Source organism: Amblyraja radiata, unplaced genomic scaffold (genome assembly GCF_010909765.2).
Source record: "Amblyraja radiata isolate CabotCenter1 unplaced genomic scaffold, sAmbRad1.1.pri S36, whole genome shotgun sequence".
NCBI lineage: Eukaryota > Metazoa > Chordata > Chondrichthyes > Rajiformes > Rajidae > Amblyraja > Amblyraja radiata.
Genome location: NW_022630149.1, coordinates 602,069 through 625,562, shown reverse-complemented (window position 1 = coordinate 625,562; position 23,494 = coordinate 602,069). Strand labels below are relative to the sequence as shown.

Genomic DNA, 23,494 nt, shown 5'->3' with positions numbered 1-23,494 from the left:
ACTAAAAAAGGATCTATTGGCACAAAACTGGGATATAATATACCAAAAAAGAGACATTGATAGTGCTTATGAAACATTTATTGCTATGTTTAAGTCATTATATGATAAAAAATTGTCCAATTAAAGAATATAATAGAAAATCTAAATATACTAAATGTCCATGGATTACAAAGGGATTACAAAATGCTTGTAAAAAAAAATGCCCTTTACAGAGATTTTATAAGAGAGAGAACTAAAGATACAGAAAATAAATATAAAAAGTATAAAAATAAATTAACTTACATCATAAGAGAAAGCAAGAAAGATTATTATAAGAAGAAATTAGATGACAATAAAGACAATATAAAAAGAATATGGAGCATACTTAATAGCATTATCAGAAATGGTCCGGGGAGAACAAATTACCCGAAGTATTTTATTGATAAGGATAAGGAAAATCACAATATGGAAGATATAGCTAATAGCTTTAATAATTTTTTGTAAATATTGGACCAGACCTGGCTAAACAAATCCCTGATTCAGGGACATCTGGAGAAACTCCTGAGAATTTAGTGGAGAGAAATCCCTGCTCTATGTTTCTTACGGCAGTAGAAGAAAAAGAACTGTTGGATATTGTCAAAACATGTAAAAATAAAAAGTCTACCGATTTCAACGACATTGACATGTCGCTAGTTAAGATGGTCATTGAGGGGATCTCCAAACCTTTAACATTCATCTGTAATTTATCCTTCCAAACCGGTACTTTTCCAATTCAAATGAAAATAGCAAAAATAATACCAATATACAAAACTGGGAACAAGCATCATTTTACAAACTATAGACCTGTTTCCTTACTCCCACAATTTTCCAAAATATTAGAAAAAATGTTTAATAATAGATTAGACAAATTTGTAGAAAAGAATAAATTAATCACAGAAAGTCAATATGGATTCAGAACAAATAGATCAACATCACTTGCAATACTAGAATTAATTGAAGACATCACAAACGCCATTGATAAGAAATTATATGCAGCTGGGATATTCATTGACATAAAAAAAGCATTTGATACAATTAATCACGATATTTTATTTAAAAAATTGGAGAGGTATGGAATTAGAGGAATAGTACTGGACTGGATTAAAAGCTACTTAAGTAACAGGCAACAGTTTGTAAATCTGGGTAGTCATAATTCTACATGCTTGGACATTGTGTGTGGTGTACCACAGGGGTCAGTGCTGGGCCCAAAATTATTTATCATGTACATAAATGATATTTGTAATGTGTCCAATGTCTTGAGGCTGGTTTTGTTTGCAGATGATACAAATATTTTTTGTTCTGGGGAAAATTTAAAACAGCTATTGGATAAAATAATAAAAGAAATGGGTAAATTGAAAATATGGTTTGATAGGAATAAAATTTCATTAAATCTGAGTAAAACTAAAATAATGTTATTTGGTAATTGTAGAATAAATACACTAGTAAGTATAAAGATAAATGGGGTGGAAGTTGAAAGAGTGCATGAAAATAAATTTCTTGGGGTTATAATTGACGATAAAATAAGCTGGAAATCACATATTAAACATGTAAAATTAAAATTGTCAAAAAGTATCTCTGTATTATACAAAGCCAAGCAAGCTCTGGATTACAAATCACTCCGTATTCTTTATTGTTCATTGATTTTACCCTACTTAAATTATTGTGCAGAAGTCTGGGGTAATAACTATAAAAATTCGATACACTCATTAACCATGATGCAAAAAAGAGCAATTCGTGTTATCCATAATGCTAAGTATCTGGGTCATACGAATCCATTATTTTTAGAGTCAAAATTATTAAAATTAGAAGATTTGGTTACATTCAAAACAGCTCAGATAATGTTTAGGGCTAAAAATAAAAATGTACCTGGTAACATTCAAAAATTATTTAACGAGCGTGTGCGGGGTTACAATTTAAGAGGAATATTTAACTTTAAGAAACAAAAAGTCCGTACGACTAGAAAAACCTTTTGTATTTCGGTTTGTGGAGTAGGAGTGTGGAATAAATTGAACGGGGAATTGAAGCAATGCACAAACATGAATCGTTTTAAAATGATATATAAAAAAATAATTCTCAAGGGGAACAGGGATGGAGGGGATGGTTGACAAGTGGGGGTTAATGTTTATCTATTGCTTTACTATTGTTTACTTATGTTTGGGTACTTCAGATATGAAGTTTGTATGTACATAATAGTTGTATGTATATATATGTCTGTAGGTATTATGGGAAATTGCCTAGGGTAGTATTATTATTAGTAATGAATTGATTTTTAAATATGGTAGAAGTGTTGGGGAAAAGGGGTGAGATTTAATAAGTTATTCTTCTTCTCACTCCTTTTCGAGCTTGTACAGACACAGAGTTGGACATTGGAACTTTGATTTTGTTCTTCTCATTGCTTTGTAAATATTGATTGTAATGTCCAATTGTTTGATAATTTCGATTTTGTTAATATTAATGTCTTTAATGTCTTTACTTGTTCGGAATAAATAAATAAATAAATAAATAAATAAATAAAATTCTCTCTCTCTCCATTCCTCCTTCACCACAGACGACTTGCTAGTTTCGCTGTTTGTATCCCTTCATTAACACCTCTTCCACGGCCAACAATGGACCGTTGTGGGCTCCACCTTTCTTGACTCATCGGTGCCGGCTGTGATTTGTTCTGTACGTCTTGTTTCCCTCGACCGGCTCTCATTCTGAAGAATCCCAGTCTAATTCCACTTGTGGGCCCAGTCCAGAACAAGGGAGACCTGATCATGTGTTGGAGCCTGAAGTACAGGACAAGAGTACTTAAGTACATAGTTACAGCGTGTTACTTAGTACTAAATATCACGGATTACAGGGTTGAAGCCAGCGAGCTTTGTCAAACAAAGGATGTGGAAATCAGAACCGCTTTCACTGGAAGGTGAAACCCTTTCCACCCTGTGTGTGAGGTGTACATTCCAGATCTGGTTTTCTGCTGGAAAATTGCTGTAAAAACGCAATGTTCTCCCCCCCCCCTCCCCCTGTATTAGAAATACAGCGCGGAAACAGGCCATTCGTCCCGCCGCACATTAACACTATCCTACACACAACACACGATGGACAATTTTTTACATCAAACGTGTACGTCTTTGGTGTGTGGGAGGAGACCGAAGATCTCGGAGAAAACCCACGCAGGTCACGGGGAGAACATACAAACTCCGTAGTCGGGATCGAACCCCGGTCTCCGGTACAGCATTTGCTGTAAGACTGCAAATCTACCGCTGCGCTACCGTGACAGTCAGCTGCTCTCGTTATTCGTGTTTCTATCATAATCCGTTACATGAGTGGCACATTTTCGTGGAATGTAAAACATGTTTAAACAGTATTGAAAAATTTGTATAGCCTCCGAAAATGTCGGATGAATTTATCGCACGGTTCACACGTTGTATATATGTATTACTTGGACAGGGGCCACGTGAATGGCACGGGTGGGGGACCGTTTTGGTGGAATTTGGGGGGAAATTGAAAACATTGTATTGAGCAATTTGTATAGTGACCGAAAATGTCGGATGAATCTTTCGCACGGTTCATGAATTGTATATATTTATCAATTGAATAAAGACTATTTTGAATTTTTTTTTTAAAGTTCTCCCAGGACGAGGCTATCCCATTGCACTTCGGGCGTGCTGATGCCTGCGATGTCCCCGAATGCGGGATACTCGACTGCAAAATGTTGTGGTAGTGGGGGACTGCGTTCGCGTTCTCCCCTGATTTCAAACTCAAATGGGTACAAAGAGACTATTATGGTTATTATTGCACTATTATTGCTTATTTGTTTTTCTGTGTACCTGTGTGTGTGCCCACACTGAACTTTTCCCCCATTTATTTGTTTAGAGTGTACTGTGTTTACTTATTCTGTTGTGCTGCTGCAAGTAAGAATGTCATTGTTCTACCTGGGATATATGACAGTAAAACTCTCTTGACTATATTTCCATTCTGAATAAAGTTTATTTTGGAGGGGAAATATCTGCTGACAGACAGGCGGCTGTGTCCCTTTCTCTCTCGTCTCCTTCTCCCCTGACACTAGTCTGAAGAAGGGTCTCGACCCGAAACGACACCCATTCCTTCTCTCCAGAAATGCTGCCTGTCCCCGCTGAGTAACCCCAGAATGTTGTTACTGATCTCACACACTCCATGCCTTCACTAATGATGATCCATTGAACAAATGCGCAAAGACACAAACCCACACTGATATTTATACTAGTCTATTCCGACGCGAATATTTGGGGATTAAATGAAACCGGTTCAGCGCCAACCTGTTTTTCACACGGTTTCTGCCCCACAGCCACTCAGCCCCACTCATGACGCCGGTCCCGGGACCCGACCCTTTTACTGATTCGAGCAGGGAATGAAGCATATCTTCAGCCATTGATTTTCATCCCAAGCACCAAAGAAGGGATACATTTTCCCCACGAATTTATTCCCGGTGAAGGTGTGGATGTGGGACTTGGTGTCCGCATTATAAAATGAGACTGTCCCCGAATCGTAACTGAGGTAAACTCCCACCTTCCCGGGAACGGGACCGGCTGAGAGAGGGGTCTGGGAAGAATTGCTTGTGGAAACCTCCTCGCGATATCTCTCGATGGTCCAGAATCCTTTCTCTGGTTTCAGGTCGACCCGTCTCTTCCTCTCCACAGACTCTGCGGCGACTCCCAGACTCCAGCGCCGACTCCCCGCCACCTCCACCTCCCAGTAATGTCTCCTCGACGTGAATCCCTCCGATCTCAGCGCATAGAAACATTCCATAAACCTCTTCCTGTTGTTGCGGAGGCTTCTCCTGACCCCGGTCAATCTCACATTCATCAGGTTGCCGGACACCTCGAGCTCCGGATGCGCGCTACCCTCATCCAGGGTCACAGAGTCTGGGGGGAGAAGCAGATAATTAGAGGGTCTGTGGGATGTGAGGATTTGTAGGTTAATATGATCACTCTAATAGAGAGATCCTGGTGCGTCGCTACGTTGAGAGACTGAAACTGGAATTCTTGACCATTGGTCCCAGGTACCTCCTTCTGCTGTTAACGAGAAGATCTGCAAATGACAACAGACAATAGGTGCAGGAGTAGGCCATTCGGCCCTTCGAGCCAGCAACACAATTTAACGTGATCATGGCTGATCATCCACATTCAGTACCCTGTTATGCCTCCTCACCATATCCTCTGACTCCGCTATCTTTAAGAGCTCTATCTAACTCTCTTGGAAACATCCAGAGATTTAGCCTCCACTGCCTTCTGCGGCAGAGAAATCCACAAGAATGGCTGGCGATCCTTCTTAAAGATCTCCCCAAGTTGCTCCATAACAGTTCGCATACGTTCTAGGAGCAGAAATAAGACATTCTGCCCATCAAGTCTACTCTGCCATTCGTTCATGGCTGATCTATCTTTCCCTTTCAATCCCATTCTCCTCAGATTGTAGATGATCAGTCACGATCACATTGAATGGCTGTGCTGGTTTGAAAGACCGAATGACCTATGCCTGCACCTATCGTCTAATGTCTATTGTCTAAATCTTCTCTGTACCCTTTCCAGCTTGACAACATCTTTCCCATAACATGGTGCCCAGAACTGAACACAGTAAATCTATCCGATACACTCCTGTGCCGCTCTAAGTTAGTAAAATACCACCTTGACTTTTAGAAATCAAATTGTGACGAAATACTTACCAGATTTAACAGTGTCAATATATTCTCTCCACACTGCAAACGGTAAAGTGCAGTTGAAATGTCCCATCGAGAGGCTGCCTCCAGTCACCGACACTTTCTGACCTGTTTCGTTGAGGCTGCAAAAAAGTAAAGTGTTATAAATTGAACATCATAAACACGTGTCCAATTGGAACAAAGTTTCAGAGAAGAAATTGTCCTACCTGCTTTTCCGAGAGGTTTCCTCCTGAAATGAATAAAACAGAAAGATGCATTATGTAGGAAGGAACTGGAGAAGCTGGTTTGAACAGAATATAGACACAAACAAGCTGGAGTAACTCAGTGGGACAGGCAGCATCTCTGGAGAGAAGGAATGGGTGACGTTTCGGGTCTGAAGAAGGGTCTCGACCCGAAAGGTCACCCACTCCTTCTCCCCAGAGATGCTGCCTGTCCCGCTGAGTTACTCCAGCTTTTTGTGTCTATCTAGTGTACTGTTCTATATTCTGTTTAGAAGGCGGAGCCTGTGCTTGGTGACGTAAAAGGGGACGTCCTATTCACAGCAAGTGTTAGCCAAGATAAACAGAAAATGCTGATGTAACTCAGCGGGACAGGCAGCATCCCTGGAGGGATGAGAAGACCCTACTTCAGCCTGGGCATCAGGGGAGAGGGAAATACAGAGTTACGGCATGAAAGGGTTCAGAAAAAGATATACGAGAATGTCGCCAGGACTAGAGGGTGTGAGGTATATTCCATGGAGCGTAGGAGGGTGCGGGGAGATGTTATAGAGGTGTACAAGATCATGAGAGGAATAGATCAGGTAGATGCACAGAGTATTTTACCCAGGGTTGGGGAAACGAGGGCCAGTGGACACAGGTTCAAGGTAAAGGGGAAAAGATTTAATAGGAATCCGAGGAGTAACATTTTCACACCGGGTGGTGGGTGTATGGAACGAGCTGCCAGGTGAGGTAGTTGAGGCTGGGACTATTCCATTATTTCAGAAACTGTTGGACAGGTAAATGGATAGGGCAGGTTTGATGGGTTGTGGACCAAGCGTAGGCAAATGGGACAAGGGTAGCTGGGATATTGTTGGCCGGTGTGGGCGTGGTGGGCCGAAGGGCCTGTTTCCACACTGTATCCATCGATGACTCTATCAAGGAAAATGTTGCACAGACCATTGTTAGTTGGGAGAAGGTGAGAACAAAGCAGACAGGGAAACTATATAATCAGAAGGGCAGTCAAACTGGTCGGTGAACTGGGAAGGGTCGGGAATGGAGGGAGAGGGAAAGCATGGGCTACCAACAGGAAGCGGAAGTCTAACCTAGATTACGACAAAAAAAATCAGAGCTGATTGAATTCGAACAATAAACCTTAATTTTTTATGAGTCTCTTTAATTGAAAAAAAGGTAATTTCGATTTGAGAGACAGCGCTTGTTTTGCTCACCATAAGAGACGGCACTCAACCCTGGACTGCAATATGACCCACATCTTGGAAACAGGTCCCCCGGCCCAACATGCCCACACCAGCCAACATGTTCCATGCTTCGCTAGTCCCACCTGCCTACGTAGGGTTCATATCCCCGCTCATCTCTTCTAAATTCCATAGTGTACAAGCCGAGCCACTCCATTCTCTCAGCATATGACATTCCCGCCATCCCGGGAATTAACCTCGTGAACCTAAGCTGCACTCCCTCAATAGCAAGAATGTCCTTCATCAAATTTGGAGACGAAAACTGCACACAATACTCCAGGTGTGGTCTCACTAGGGCCCTGTGCAACTGCAGAAGGACTTATTTGCTCCTATACTTAACTCCTCTTGTTATGAAGGCCAACATGCCATTCGCTTTCTTCACTGCCTGTTGTACCAATGAGTTGATAGAGGAGCTATCTGATAGAGGAGTGCATTTGGACACTCACCTTCAGGAAGATAGCTCCATCTTTCTGCTTCATCTGTTTTCCCACGTTTGCCAGCTTCCCTTGGATGGATATTAACTTATCTTGAATGTATTTAAGATGTCTTTCCATTATGCTCACGAACTTCACCTCTTCTTCCTTGAGGCCTTTGATTAAGCTGTGTTCTTTATCGGTGAGAACCTTGTGCACTTCAGCGAATTCTGAAGCCACGCGAGTCTGTAGGAAGCGTGATTGTTTCTTTTAAATGAAGAAGAGACACGTGAGTTGTATTGTCATCTATCCTGATACAGAACGACGTAATGCCTACTTGCAGCAGCACGACAGATATGTAAACATAATGCTCTGTAAACGCTATAATAAACAACAAAAAGTGAAATATATATATATATATATATATATACACACAAATAATAGTGCAGAGACAAAAAAATAATGTCCGTAGTCTGTGTAGTTCGGAGCTGTATTATTTGAAAGTTGTAGCGTTTAATAGCCTGATGGTTGGGCGGAATAAGTTAGTTTTCAGACTCCTCTATTTAAATATTAATATTCAGCTGAGAAGGTTATTGGCTGCAACCTTCCCCCCAATGATGAATTGTACACTGCAAGGGCCAGGAAGCGAGCGGGTAAGATCATCTCTGACCCCTCTCACCCTGGCCACAAACTCTTTGAATCACTTCCCTCTGGAAGGCGACACCGGACTGTCAAAGCGTCAGCAGCCAGACAGCAGTCTCCCCTGCCAGATAAGTATGCTAGAATATCGTCGCTCTCTCACAACCAACCTCTACCAGTACTATGCCAAATCAGTACGAGCCAAAATAGCAACATCTTATACTGCACTTGTTTGCCGAGAACAGGAAAAACGACATATTGTCGCTTTTCATTTTTCGTTTCACACCTGATCTTTACATTTGCTCGTTTTCCTCGATGCTCGCCTCATTTGCATTTCTTCCTTAAAAGGAAGCAGCCACTTTGCCGAATTGCTGCTGACATGCAGTTACTGAGCGTCGCCTCTGTGTGGCGCTGCTCCACCGCCGACGTTTCATTCACCGAAGTTGGATACAAAATGCTGGAGTAACTCAGCTGGTTAACTCAGGCAACATCTCTGGAGAGAAGGAATACCTGTACTGAGAGTCAGTGGAACGGGAAACGAGAGATATCCTCGGCGTGGCTATCCCTCGAGGTCGAGGATGATGGTTCTGTTGTTTTTATGGAGATATAGGCGGTACCATATAATATAACCATATAACAATTACAGCACGGAAACAGGCCATCTCGACCCCTCTAGTCCGTGCCGAACACATAATCTCCCCTAGTCCCATATACCTGCGCTCAGACCATAACCCTCCATTCCTTTCCCATCCATATAACTATCCAATTTATTTTTAAATGATAAAAACGAACCTGCCTCCACCACCTTCACTGGAAGCTCATTCCACACAGCTGCCACTCTCTGAGTAAAGAAGTTCCCCCTCATGTTACCCCTAAACTTCAGTCCCTTAATTCTCAAGTCATGTCCCCTTGTTTGAGTCTTCCCTACTCTCAGTGGGAAAAGCTTTTCCACGTCAACTCTGTCTATCCCTCTCATCATTTTAAAAACCTCTATCAAGTCCCCCCTTAACCTTCTGCGCTCCAAAGAATAAAGCCCTAACTTGTTCAACCTTTCTCTGTAACTTAGTTGCTGAAACCCAGGCAACATTCTAGTAAATCTCCTCTGTACTCTCTCTATTTTGTTGACATCCTTCCTATAATTAGGCGACCAAAATTGTACACCATACTCCAGAATTGGCCTCACCAATGCCTTGTACAATTTTAACATTACATCCCAACTTCTATACTCAATGCTCTGATTTATAAAGGCCAGCACACCAAAAGCTTTCTTTACCACCCTATCTACATGAGATTCCACTTTCAGGGAACTGTGCACAGTTATTCCCAGATCCCTCTGTTCACCTACATTCTTCAATTCCCTACCATTTACCATGTACGTCCTATTTTGATTTGTCCTGCCAAGATGTAGCACCTCACACTTATCAGCATTAAACTCCATCTGCCATCTTTCAGCCCACTCTTCCAACTGGCATAAATCTCTCTGTAGACATTGAAACTCTACTTCATTACCCGCAACCCCACCTATCTTAGTATCATCTGCATACTTACTAATCCAATTTACCACACCATCGTCCAGATCATTGATGTACATGACAAACAACAGTGGACCCAACACAGATCCCTGTGGCACCCCACTCGTCACTGGCCTCCAACCTGACAAACAACCATCCACCATTACTCTCTGGCATCTCCCATTCAGCCACTGTTGAATCCATCTTGCTACTCCACCATTAATACCCAACCATTGAACCTTCTTAACCAACCTTCCATGAGGAACCTTGTCAAAGGCCTTACTGAAGTCCATATACACAACATCCACTGCTTTACCCTCATCAATTTCCCGAGTAACATCTTCAAAAAATTCAAGATTAGTTAAACATGACCTTCCAGGCACAAATCCATGTTGACTGTTCCTAATCAGACCCTGTTTATCCAGATGCTTATATATATTATCTCTAAGTATTCTTTCCATTAATTTGCCCACCACTGACGTCAAACTAACAGGTCTATAATTGCTAGGTTTACTCTTAGACCCCTTCTTAAATAATGGAACAACATGCGCAGTACGCCAATCCTCCGGCACTATTCCCGTTTCTAATGACATTTGAAATATTTCTGCCATAGCCCCTGCTATTTCTACACTAACTTCCCTCAATGTCCTAGGGAATATCCTGTCCGGACCTGGAGACTTATCCACTTTTATATTTCTCAAAAGTGTCAGTACTTCCTCTTCTTTGATCCTCATAGTTTCCATAGCTACTCTACTTGTTTCCCTTACCTCACATAATTCAATATCCTTCTCCTTGGTGAATACCGAAGAAAAGAAACTGTTCAATATCTCCCCCATCTCTTTTGGCTCTGCAGATAGTTGGCCACTCTGACTCTCTAATGGACCAATTTTATCCCTCGTTATCCTTTTGCTATTAATATAGCGGTAGAAACCCTTCGGATTTACTTTTACCTTACTTGCCAAAGCAACCTCATATCTTCTTTTAGCTTTTCTAATTTCTTTCTTAAGATTCTTTTTACATTCTTTATACTCCTCAAGCACCTCATTTACTCCATGCTGCCTATAACTATTGTAGATCTCCCTCTTTTTCCGAACCAAGTGTCCAATTTCCCTTGAAAACCATGGCTCTTTACAATTTTTACGATTTCCTTTCAACCGAACAGGGACATAAAGATTCTGTACTCTTAAAATTTCACCTTTAAATGTACTCCATTTCTCTTCCACATCTTTCCCATAAAACAAACTGTCCCAATTTACTCCTTTTAAATCCTTTCGCATCTCCTCAAAGTTAGCCTTTCTCCAATCAAAAATCTCAACCCTAGGTCCAGTTTTGTCCCTCTCCATAATTATATTGAAACTAATGGTATTGTGATCACTGGACCCGAACTGTTCCCCAACGCATACCTCTGCCACCTGACCCATCTCATTTCCTAACAGGAGGTCCAGTACCGCCCCTTCTCTAGTAGGTACTTCTATGTATTGTTGCAAAAAACTATCCTGCACACATTTTACAAACTCCAACCCATCCAGCCCATTTACAGAATGTGTTTCCCAGTCTATGTGTGGAAAATTGAAATCTCCCACAATCACTACCTTGTGCTTACTACTAATATCTGCAATCTCCTTACATATTTGCTCTTCCAATTCTCGCTCCCCATTTGGCGGTCTATAATACACCCCTATAAGTGTTGCTACCCCTTTCCCATTTCTCAGTTCCACCCAAATAGCCTCCCTAGACGAGCCCTCTAATCTATCCTGCCAAAGCACTGCTGTAATATCTTCCCTGATATGCAATGCAACACCTCCACCTCTTGTCCCTCCAATTCTATCACACCTGAAGCAATGAAATCCTGGAATATTTAGTTTCCAATCACAGCCCTCCTGCAACCATGTTTCACTGATCGCCACAACATCATACTTCCAGGTGTCAATCCAGGCTCTAAGTTCATCCACTTTTCTTACAATGCTCCTAGCATTAAAATATACACATTTAAGAAACCCACCCTCTCTTATTCTCTGATTATTTTCTTTTTCTTCTCTCTCCCCTACATTTTGGGTCAGAGTGCTACCATTCTCTGCCCCCTGCTTCACACACTGACTGCTAGCTTTCCCAATTTGAGTCCCTCCCCCCAACCATACTAGTTTAAAGTCTCCCCAGTAGCCTTTGCAAATCTCCCCGCCAGGATATTGGTCCCCCTTGAGTTCAAGTGCAACCCGTCCTTTCTGTACAGGTCGCACCTTCCCCAAAAGAAGTCCCAATGATCCAGAAACTTGAATCCATACCCACTGCACCAGTCTCTCATCCACGCATTTATCCTCCACCTCGTTCCATTCCTACTCTCACTGTCGCGTGGCACAGGCAGTAATCCTGAGATTGTTACCTTTCCAGTCCTTCTCCTTAACTCTCTACCTAACTCCCTAAATTCTTCTTTCAAGACCTCTTCTCTTTTTTTACCTATGTCGGCTTCCTGAGTAGGCACTGTCTCTGATGGCACTTTTTAAGGATTTCCTCTGTGTTAGAGGAAAACCTTAGCAGGTTGTCGAAGGCTGTTCCCAGGTATTTGTATACCTCCACTATCTCCACTGGCTCCTGCTGGATGATAGTGGTGGCTGCCTCAGCCATCTGTCTCTGTTGGCGGGAAAAGGTCACAATCATGTCCTTGGTTTTGCTTATATTTAGCTCAAGACAAGACTTTTCACACCATACTATAACGTCCTGCAGGGCTGAGCTGTGATGTTGTGTATGGCTGGGAAGCACAGACAGGAGGACTGTGTCATCAGCAAATTTTACAAAGTGGCAGTTTGGCTGGGTGGATCTGCAGTCATCAGTGTAGAGAATGAAGAGAAGTGGGGAGAGGACACAGCCTTGTGGAGAGCCAGTGAAGGTGAAGAGGATGTCGGACAAGGTGAGGAAGTCTATAATCCAGTGAGTTGGTGGTTGAGGTGGAAGCGGGTGATGAGCTTCTCAGCCAAAATATGTGGCTGCATGGTGTTGAATGCTGATGAGAAGTCTGCAAACAGAAGTCTGGCTGTGGCCTTGGGGATTTCCAGATGCTTATGGATGGTGTTTAAGATGAATATTTTTGTGTCATCGACACCCCTGCCAGCCTGGTAAGCAAACTGCAATGGATCCATCATCGAGCCAGTTGCCTTGGTGATGTGCTCCTTGATGACCCTCTCCATGGCCTTCATGATCAGGGAGGTGAGAGCCACCGGTCTAAGGTCATTCAGGACCTTGGTGGTGCCCTTCTTTGGGATGGGAATCACTGTTGAGTTTTTCCATATCGCGGGGACTGTGCTGCTGGTCAAAGAGCCCTGGAACAGATGCTGGAACACACCTCCCAGTTGCTCAGCACAGTGCCATAGGGTCCGCCCACAGATGTTGTCTGGCCCTGGAGCTGTGTTCTTTTTAGTCCTTTTGAGGGCTCTCACCACCTCTGATGTGTTGATGTTGAGGCCGGAGTCATCAGGTCTGAGTGTGGAGACGATTGATTCTAGCTGGGTGCTATTGTCCTTTTCAAATCTGGTGTAGAAGGAGTTGAGATCATTCGGGAGTGAAGTGAAGCTGCTTCCCGCTACCTGAATGGGCTAGCGGCTGGTAGAGACAGAGTTCACTGCTGCCATGTTCTTGAGGCCCTGCCAAGCCGCACGGAGGTTCCCTTTTCCAAGGGTCTGCTCCACTTTGTTCTTGTATTTCAGCTTGGCAATTTTTATGGCCCGCTTGACCTCTCTGTTTACCTCCTTCTTCTCAGCTTCAGAACCGGTAAAAAATGTTCTCTTTTTCTTATTCAATAAAATTCTCATTGTACAACAGAGTGCTTATTCTGCATTAAATAACAGAGAGGTTGAAAGATTTTTACAAGTTTGCTGCCATGAGGCCTCGACTGCATCTGGGACAAAGGGGAGCACCCAGCTTTAAGGTCTGAACTATATTGAAAGTTTGTGCAGACCGAATAAAATTCTCATTGTACAACAGAGTGCTTATTCTGCATTAAATAACAGAGAGGTAGAAAGATTTTTACAAGTTTGCTGCCATGAAGACTCGACTATCTGAGCTCTATGGTCTAACTACAGTGAGATTGTACAGGCAAAATAAGATTTTCTATATGCAACATAAGTAATAAAAGGTCTCTTACCTTTCCTCTTTAACGGGGAACCTGAAGAAAGATATATGCTGCTCCATAGATGCTGCTGCACCCGCTGAGTTTCCCCAGCAATTTTGTGTACCTCTGAAGAAAGATAAGTCGGGTCGCTTACATTGGCGATTGAAACAATTTAGCGCCGAGCAGTAGGCAACACTCGTAGATGTGGACGGCATGGTCAAATTCAAAGTTGCGAAAGCAAAAATCACATCTTTGGCCGGAAGCAGATGACGACCAGGTTGCTAAAATGAGTCATAGAATGACACATCAATCCGCCCATGAGCGTACTACACGTTTGCGTGAGAGTAACCCATCTTGCTCCGCTATAGGATCTTTGCCCTAAGCGCAATGGGATAACCGCGTCCTGAAAAACAACCTTGGTGATCATGGTGTCTCCCCTGCCACGTAAGTATGCTTAAATATTGTCGCTCTCTCCCAGCCAACCTCTACCAGTACTCTTCCAAGGCAGTACGAGCCAAATTTGCAACATCTTATACTGCACTTGATTGCCGAGAACAGGAAAAATGACATATTGTCGCCTTTCATTTCTCGTTTCACACCTGATCTTTATCAGATTTGACCGCTTTTCCTCGCTGCTCGCTTCATTTGCATTTCTTCCTTAAAAGGAAGCAGCCACATTGCCGAATTGCTGCCGACTTGCAGTTACTGAGTGTTCAAAACCCCCGTAACACAAAACCCCCTAACCCCCGTAACACTGCTCTCTCTCCCCATCCCCGCACACGCAACAAGGGCAGAGTCCCTCTGGTCCTCACCTTTCACCCCACCAGCCGGCAAATACAACACATAATCCTCCGCCATTTCCGCCACCTCCAACGTGACCCCACCACTCGCCACATCTTCCCTTCTCCCCCCATGTCTGCCTTCCGCAAAGACCGCTCCCTCCGCAACTCCCTTGTCAACTCTTCCCTTCCCTCCCGCACCACCCCCTCCCCGGGCACTTTCCGTTGCAACCGCAAGAAATGCAACGCCTGTCCCTTCACCTCCCCCCTCGACTCCATTCAAGGTCCCAAGCAGTCGTTCCAGGTGCGACAAAGGTTCACCTGTATCTCCTCCAACCTCATCTACTGCATCCACTGCTCTAGATGTCAGCTGATTTACATCGGTGAGACCAAGCGTAGGTTGGGCGACCGTTTCGCCGAACACCTCCGCTCAGTCCGCAATAACCTACCTGACCTCCCGGTGGCTCAGCACTTCAACTCCCCCTCCCATTCCCAATCCGACCTCTCTGTCCTGGGTCTCCTCCATTGCCAGAGTGAGCAACAGCGGAAATTGGAGGAACAGCACCTCATATTCCGTCTGGGGTCCTTGCGTCCTTATGGCATCAACATTGAATTCTCCCAATTTGGCTAGCCTGTGCTGTCTCCTCCCCTTCCTTCACCCTCTAGCTGTCTCCTCCCACCCTCCCATCCGCCCGCCCTCGGGCTCCTCCTCCTCCTCCCTTTTTCCTTCTTTCTTTCCCCACCCCCCATCAGTCTGAAGAAGGGTTTCGGCCCGAAACGTCGCCTATTTGCTTCGCTCCATATTTATTTAGCGAATGCAAAGTCCTTTAGCCAAGCAGTTGCCTCTTGATCTGCTGTATGAAGGGTGACAAGTCCTCCTTTGAGTCTTTGTTGAGGGCATGCTTCAATGATGTGTTGCATTGTTTGCTGCTCTCCACAAGCACACCATGGGGTTGGACTGCTGCCCCATTTGTGAAGGCTGGCCAAGCAGGGGCCATGTCCAGTCCTGAATCTATTCAGCGTCGTCCACTGCTTCCTTGGGAGATTGGTGCCAGGGACCGGTAGGGTGGGGTCTGACACCAGATGTTTATTTGGGACGTCCTTGGACTCCCATTCCCTTTTCCAAGCTGATTGGATGGTGAAATCAGCTGGTGGTGGGTTCTTCCAAATTGGTCGTCTAGATGGAAGTCGAGCAGTGGGTGGGTTGAAGATGTCCATGTGAATTGGCAGATGAGGGGAGTTTTTGGTCTTTTGGAGCATCCTTTGAGTGAGGACTACTCGCCGGATGTGTGGAGGGGCTATGTTGGATAGGACAGGGAGCCAGGGGAGTGGTGTTGAGCGGATTGTTCCTGTGATGATCCTCATTGTTGAGTTCAATTGGGTATCCACATGGTGTGTGTGGGATGACCTGGACCAAACAGGGGCACAATTTCGGCTGAAGAAAATGCAAGGGCTAGTGCTGAAATGCGCAGTGTGGGGGCTGCTGCCCCCCACTTTGAGCCAGCAAGCTTACTGAGGAGATTGTTTCTGGACTTCACCTTAGCTGCTGTTCTTTTAAGATGTTCCTTGAAGGATAGGGTCCTGTCAAGGGTCACTCCGAGGTAGGTTGGAGTGGGGGCATACTTCAGTTTGGTCCTGCTCAGATAGATGTTTGGTTCTCTTGTGGCTTCTGCATTATGGAGGTGGAACACACTAGAGACCGTTTTTGCTGGGCTTGGTTTTAGGCGCCAGGTTTTGCAGTACTCGTCCAGTTTAGCAAGGTCTTCATTGAGCACCTGTTCCAATGTACCAAAATCTGGTGCTTGGAAGGCCAAACAGATGTCATCTGCATAGATGAATTTGCGGGATTTGGTGGTGGGTAGGTCATTTGTGCAAAGGTTGAACAAGGTTGGGGCTAAAACTGACCCTTGCGGGAGCCCATTCTTCTGTATTCTCCATGCACTCTTGTTCTGACCAAGGTGAACTCTGAACCTGCGGTTGGAGAGCAGAGATTTGATGGTTTCTGATGCCCAGGCAGGGAGTGCTTTGGTGAGTTTTAGGTGGAGGCCTTTGTGCCACACAGTGTCATAGGCTGCGGTGAGATCAAGGAACACTGCCCCGGTCTTCAGTTTGTTCTCAAAGCCGTTTTCAATGCAGGTGGTTAGGGCCAGAACTTGTTCTCCTGTGCTGCGGTCCTTGCGGAAACCTGCCTGATCCACACTGAGAATCTCTTCTACTCCTGGAGATATACGTTGTAGTATAAGGCGTTCTAAGATTTTGAGTGGGACGCAGAGTAGAGAGATTGGGCGGTAGCTTGCTGGTAGTTTTTCGTCTTTGCCAGGTTTTGGTATAGCAATGACTTTTGCTGTCCGCCATATCTTTGGGATGGAGTTAGTCTGTATGGCCCTAGTGTAGAGTTGGGTCAGCCAGGTTAGAGCTCGGGGGCCCAGGTGTTTCATGAACTCTGGAGAGATGTTATCATAACCTGCTGCCTTTCCACATTTCAGGCCCTGCAGGACCTTCTCCAGTTCAGCCACCTCGAAGGGCTCAGGGTTTCTTTCCTTTCCAGGTGTTCGTCGAAGCGTCCTTAGCTCTGTTGCGACAGCTCTTCTGGTGGACTTGTCTTGGGGTGCTTTTGCAATATTCAGTAGGTGGGATGCAACCTGGTTGGGTGTGACAGAAGGTCGGCTTTGGGTAGGGGGTTTCTGTGCAGCTCCTAGGCGGCGGATGAGGCTCCAGCATTTTCTGCTAGAGTGGGTGAAGTTTAGCTCTGTTACTGTCTCCTCCCATTTCCTTTGCCGAGCTGAAGATAGTGATTCAATGAGATGTTCTGCTATCTCAGGGTCCCCTGATGTTTTGTAGGTTTGTAGGAGGGCAGCGCTTTCTCCATCCAGGCCCTCGGGCTCCTCCTCCTCCTCCCTTTTTCCTTCTTTCTTTCCCCACCCCCCCATCAGTCTGAAGAAGGGTTTCGGCCCGAAACGTCGCCTATTTGCTTCGCTCCATAGATGCTGCTGCACCCGCTGAGTTTCCCCAGCAATTTTGTGTACCTGCAGTTACTGAGCATCGCCTCTGTGTGGCGCTGCTCCACCGCCGACGTTTCATTCACCGAAGTTGGATACAAAATGCTGGAGTAACTCAGCTGGTTAACTCAGGCAACATCTCTGGAGAGAAGGAATACCTGTACTGAGAGTCAGTGGAACGGGAAACGAGAGATATCCTCGTCGTGGCTATCCCTCGAGGTCGAGGATGATGGTTCTGTTGTTTTTATGGAGATATAGGCGGTACATAGAGCAAATGAATGAAAGATTCGCAAAAGCGGGAGGGATCACAGAGGGGGCGCAGCGAGAGAGGGTGTTGCAGAACTCTCATTGGAGAGAGGAGGATGTCGCGGCGAATCCAATCCATCGCTCCTGCCCGCTCCATGCCTCGGCACCCCAACAGGACCCACAGAACCAAGGCCCTTAACGCCACCAGTAACGCGAGGTCACAGACTGTGCAACAGGTCTCATCCTGTTAAAACAAGGAACTTGGTTCTTGGTTCTTGGTCCTCCAAAATATTCCAAATGGAAGTTAAACTGGAGGTGGCGGAAGGTGGACTTCAGGGCGACTACGGGCGTCAGTCGCTTACGTTAGCAGTCTCCGAAATAAATCGCAAAATGGGACAGGCCCTTTAAGCAAAAAAAGATTCTTGGAAAAGAAGAGCTACCTTAAATTCAGTTGCATCTAGTTCCATGCTTTAATTGTGCGGAGGAACAATGAATTGCTGTACACATCTGTATTAATAGCTGGTATCTCAAATTGGATCGAATGCCCTCGTCTGCTCCTAATAGGTCTGGTGTAGGTTTGGTGTTTCGAGCTGACCATTTAATATTTTGTAAAAACGGGTCAAACGGTGAGCTTCACGTCTGTCTTCGAGAGGGTTCCACCCCGACCAGTGAATTCATAAGTTTGGTAACACTCGCTTCTCTCTCATAGGTATTTGCAACAAATCGAACTGCCTGTGCATATTATTAGTAGAAACTAAGTACTGCAAATAAAATGTGTAAGAAGGAACTGCAGATGTTGGTTTACACCGAAGATAGACACAAAAAGCTGGAGTAACTCAGCGGTTCAGGCAGCGTCTCTGGTGAAATGGAATAGGTGACATTTCAGGTCGAGACACTTCATCCGGCTGAGAGTCGGGGAAGGGCAAACTAGAGGTATGGGAAGGTGCAGAACAAGCAGAGCCTGTGTCGATGATTCAGGATAGGTGGAGCCCATAGTTGACTGGGGACGCGGTGATATCCAAGAAATACAAACGGTGAAATTCGCAAGAGGGTTAGGGTGGAGACGGGGAGAGAGGGGATGCTCTATCACCTTTGGTTTGTACGGTACTCGAAAGGGGGTGGACAAATATAATCGCTGCCTTCAATTTCTTGCGAGTGGTGGCACTGCATGTGGACCTGGGGGTGACATGACCTCCACTTGCATGGAGATAGACAGTCTGAATGCGGACCTGGGGGGAAATGCAGCTCTGCTTACAGCCCCGGCTCCAACATCCCCCTCCATCCCACTACCCACTTGCCAGATACAAAGGGGGTGCGGGAAGAAGAAAGGAGGAGGCGGAGACAGTGGGCAGAGGGAGAGCTGGGATGGGGTAGATAAAGCAGGGACTACCTAAAATTGGAGGTCAATGTTTATACCGCTGGGGTGCAAACTGCCCAAGCGGAATATGAGGTGCTGCTCCTCCAATTTATGGTGGGCTCTGACCATGGAGGTTGGAGGAGGTGCAGGTGAACCTCTGCCCCACCTGAAAATACTGCTTGGGTCCTTGAATGGACTCGAGGGGGGAGGTAAAGCGACAGTTGTAGCATTTGTCGCTTTACCAATGGAAGGAAATGCTGCACTTGTCGCTGTACCTCCTCCTTTGACTCCATCCAAGGACCCAAGCAGTTGTTCCAGGTGCGGCAGATGTTTACCTGCACCTCCTCCAACCTCATCTATTGCATCCCCTGCACCAGGTGTCAGCTGCTCTACATCGGTGAGACCAAGCGCAGGCTCGGCGATTGCTTCGCCCAACACATCCGCTCCCCCTCCCATTCCCAATCCGACCTTTCTGTCCTGGGCCTCCTCCATGGTCAGAGTGAGGCCCACCGTAAATTAGAGCAGCAGCACCTCATATTTCGATTGGGTAGTTTACACCCCAGCGGTATGAACATTGACTTCTCCAATTTTAGGTAGTCCATGCTTTCTCCTCCCCTTTCACCTCTCCCACAGCCCACTGTCTCCGTCTCTTCCTTTCTTCTTCCCGCACCCCCCACCCTCACATCAGTCTGAAGAAGGGTCTCGACCTGAAACGTCACCTGTTCCTTCGCTCCATAGATGCTGCCTCACCCGCTGAGTTTCTCCAGTATTTTTGTCTACCTTCGATTTTCCAGCATCTGCCGTTTCTTCTTAAACATGTTCTCCAGAGATGTTGCTAAACCCATTGAGTTATTTTAGTATTTTGTGTCAATTTACAGGGAAAGGAAGTCCTTTTTCGGAGAAGGTTTTTTTTTGGTGTAATTGTAAATATTACTGAACAAGATAACGAAACTTGTCCATTTATCGATATGGTCATTTGCTAAATCCAATTCCGATTCTTCTCTTCCCTTTAAGTCTTTTCACCCATTCATTAAGTAGAATGTTGACCCAACGAAACCATAGTGTTGCACGGTTACGTAGAGTAGCAGCAATTGTGAAAGATGAAATATGAGCCTTGACTATAGTCCACGGAGAGAGCAGGGCTAAAGTACAAATGTGTAAGAAAGAACTGCAGATGCTGGTTTAAATCGAAGGTAGACACTAAATGCTGGAGTAACTCAGCGGGTGAGGCAGCATCTCTGGAGAGAAGGAATGGGCGATGTTTCGCGTTGTGACCCTTCTTCAGACTGATGTCAGAGGAGGGGGCGAGACAAAGATAGAATGTAGTCGGAGACAGTAAGACTGGTGGGAGAACTGGGAAGGGGAAGGGGATGGAGAGAGAAAGCAAGGTTTCGCTTGGGTAGTTTATATCCCAGCGGTATGAACATTGAATTTTCTAACTTCTGATAGCCCTTGCTTTCTCTTTCCGTCCCATTCCCCTTCTCCCACTAGACTTACTGTCTCCGCCTACATTCTAGCTTGGGTGCTGTCTGTACGGGGTCTGTACGTTCTCCCCGTAACGTGCGTGGGTTTTCGCCGAGATCTTCGGTTTCCTCCCACGCTCCAAAGACGTACAGGTTAATTAGTTTTGGTAAATGCAAAAATTGTCCCTAGTGTGATTTAGGCCATTTCAGAGTGATTTAGGCCATTTGGAAAAATGGGCTGAAAGATGGCAGATGGAGTTTAATGCTGATAAATGTGAGGTGTTACACCTTGGCAGGACAAATCAAAATAGGACGTACATGATAAATGGTAGGGAATTGAAGAATACAGTTGAACAGAGGGATCTGGGAATAACCGTGCATAGTTCCTTGAAGGTGGAATCTCATATAGATAGGGTGGTAAAGAAAGCTTTTGGTATGCTAGCCTTTATAAATCAGAGCATTGAGTATAGAAGCTGGGATGTAATGTTAAAATTGTACAAGGCATTGGTGAGACCAAATCTGGAGTATGGTGTACAATTTTGGTCGCCCAATTATAGGAAGGATGTCAACAAAATAGAGAGAGTACAGAGGAGATTTACTAGAATGTTGCCTGGGTTTCAACAACTAAGTTACAGAGATAGGTTGAATAAGTTAGGTCTTTATTCTTTGGAGCGCAGAAGGTTAAGGGGGGACTTGATAGAGGTCTTTAAGATGATGAGAGGGATAGACAGAGTTGATGTGATCAAGCTTTTCCCTTTGAGAATAGGGAAGATTCAAACAAGAGGACATGACTTCAGAATTAAGGGACAGAAGTTTAGGGGTAACATGAGTGCATTCTTCCTGACAAAGTGTACTTTTGTGCATCTGAAGAATAATTTAGTCAATTTAATCATATAAGAGTTTCTTTGGGAACGAGGAAATAAATTATTAATATATCACACTGTTTAAAAAAATAACATTATTCAGGAAATTTTGGAAACAAGGAAACACCAGCTGCTTGTATAGAGAAACAATATAGCCACCAATTTATCATTGCATAGGAGCCATTTTTAGCTGTATGTGAAATTTTTAGAATAGGAATCCAAAGGGAAGTAGCTGAAATATGACATACATCCTCAAATCTTCGTGTCAGCCTTTGAATATGATGTCTGTTAACTTTGGAAACAATTATTTTCTGTTTTGCCTGGAAGCATCTATTGCTGTTATTTACCATTTGTCATCCTCTTTCCTTGATAGACAATGTATCTGATATTCTTGCACACATTGGATTTCCATGGTACCAGACTTGCAGATTTTCGAGACTATTAGATATTACTTATTATCTCATCATAATTCTCATTTGCTTTTTAATATGGTATTTTAATTTGCTTTTCGCACTGAGAGTAGGGAAAATTCAAACAAGGGGACATGACTTGAGAATTAAGGGACAGAAGTTTAGGGGTAACATGAGGGGGAACTTCTTTACTCAGAGTGGTGGCTGTATGGAATGAGCTTCCAGTGAAGGTGGTGGAGGCAGGTTCGTTTTTATCATTTAAAAATAAATTGGATAGTTATATGGACGGGAAAGGAATGGAGGGTTATGGTGTGAGCGCAGGTATATGGGACTATGGGAGAATACGTGTTCGGCACAGACTAGAAGGGTCGAGATGGCCTGTTTCCGTGCTGTAATTGTTATATGGTTATATGGTTATATGGTTATATGAGGGGGAACTTCTTTACTCAGAGAGTGGTAGCGGTGTGGAATGAGCTTCCAGTGGAAGTGGTGGTGGCAGGTTCGTTGGTATCATTTAAGAATAAATTGGATAGGCATATGGATGAGAAGGGAATGGAGGGTTATGGTATGAGTGCAGGCAGGTGGGACTAAGGGAAAAAAATTGTTCGGCGCGGACTTGTAGGGCCGAGATGGCCTGTTTCCGTGCTGTAATTGTTATATGGTTATATGGTTATAGGATAGTGTTAATGTGCGGGGATCGCTGGTCCTGCTGGGCCGAAGGGCCTGTTTCCGGGCTGTATCTCCAAGCTGAACTAAACGTACAAACTCCGTACAGACAGCACCCGGCTCTCTGGCGCTATAAGCACCGTAAGGCAGCTGTTATACCGCTGGTCTTTATAAAAGCTGCAACTACCACCATTTAATAATTATTAATTAAGACATTTCCATGATAGAAAGGATTTAATTTAAATCATTCATTTAAGGTGCAATGGAGACACTTGAATTTGCGTCTCTGGATGTGCCTCTGGATTCCTCGTTCAGTAACGTCATCTCTGCCTCGCCACCGCACCTGTTGTTGCTACAGATGGGCCCCTGACCCGCTACGTTCATCCAGCAGTTTGCATCTGCAGTCCCGTGTGTCTCAACTCGCAGGTAAGAGTTGGTCTTGGCATCATATTCAGCACAGACACTGTGGGCCGAAGGGCTGCTCCTATGCGTACTGTTCTTTGTTCCATACGGATTGTGTCTTCGCATTGTGGATATTCCGGGATATAACCTGATACTTGAAGAAACCTCCACATCAGCGCTGTAGAATGTATCCTGACTGTTCGCATCATGGCCTGGTGCGGCATTTCCAACGTACACGAGTTGCACTACCGCCTGCACTGGCCATGGATGTGTTTATATTAAATTGTGTTTTGTATTAATGCCTTGTCTTTGGAGCAGTTTTTAATTTTGTTTATACTAACTTGCAGGATTTATGTGTAATGTGGTTGTAATTTGCGTTTAATTAATATTGTGTGAAGCACTGAGTATTTGTGCGTGTGATGCTGCTGAAACGGCGATGTGGTTTTCATCGCAGTTGTTCATCGCAGTACTTGTACAGATGACAATAAATCCGACTTGA

General features: G+C 44.5%; 1 protein-coding gene and 1 non-coding gene across 2 annotated transcripts; one reads left to right on the top strand and one right to left on the bottom strand.

Moving 5' to 3' along the window:
* The first annotated feature begins 3,582 nt into the window (after positions 1 to 3,582).
* On the top strand, positions 3,583 to 3,752 carry LOC116969416. Its single transcript, XR_004410753.1, has one exon. It is a non-coding gene; the product is annotated as a U1 spliceosomal RNA (small nuclear RNA).
* Positions 3,753 to 4,234: 482 nt separating this feature from the next.
* On the bottom strand, positions 4,235 to 23,121 carry LOC116969394 (nuclear factor 7, ovary-like). The gene is made up of 7 exons (XM_033016266.1): positions 23,088 to 23,121; positions 13,965 to 14,091; positions 13,140 to 13,230; positions 7,592 to 7,804; positions 5,902 to 5,924; positions 5,702 to 5,817; positions 4,235 to 4,904 (listed from the first exon to the last, which is right to left on the bottom strand). Exons 1-7 carry the CDS (start codon positions 23,119 to 23,121, stop codon positions 4,372 to 4,374), a joined length of 1,137 nt encoding a protein of 378 aa, XP_032872157.1. The 3' UTR covers positions 4,235 to 4,371.
* Positions 23,122 to 23,494: the final 373 nt, after the last annotated feature.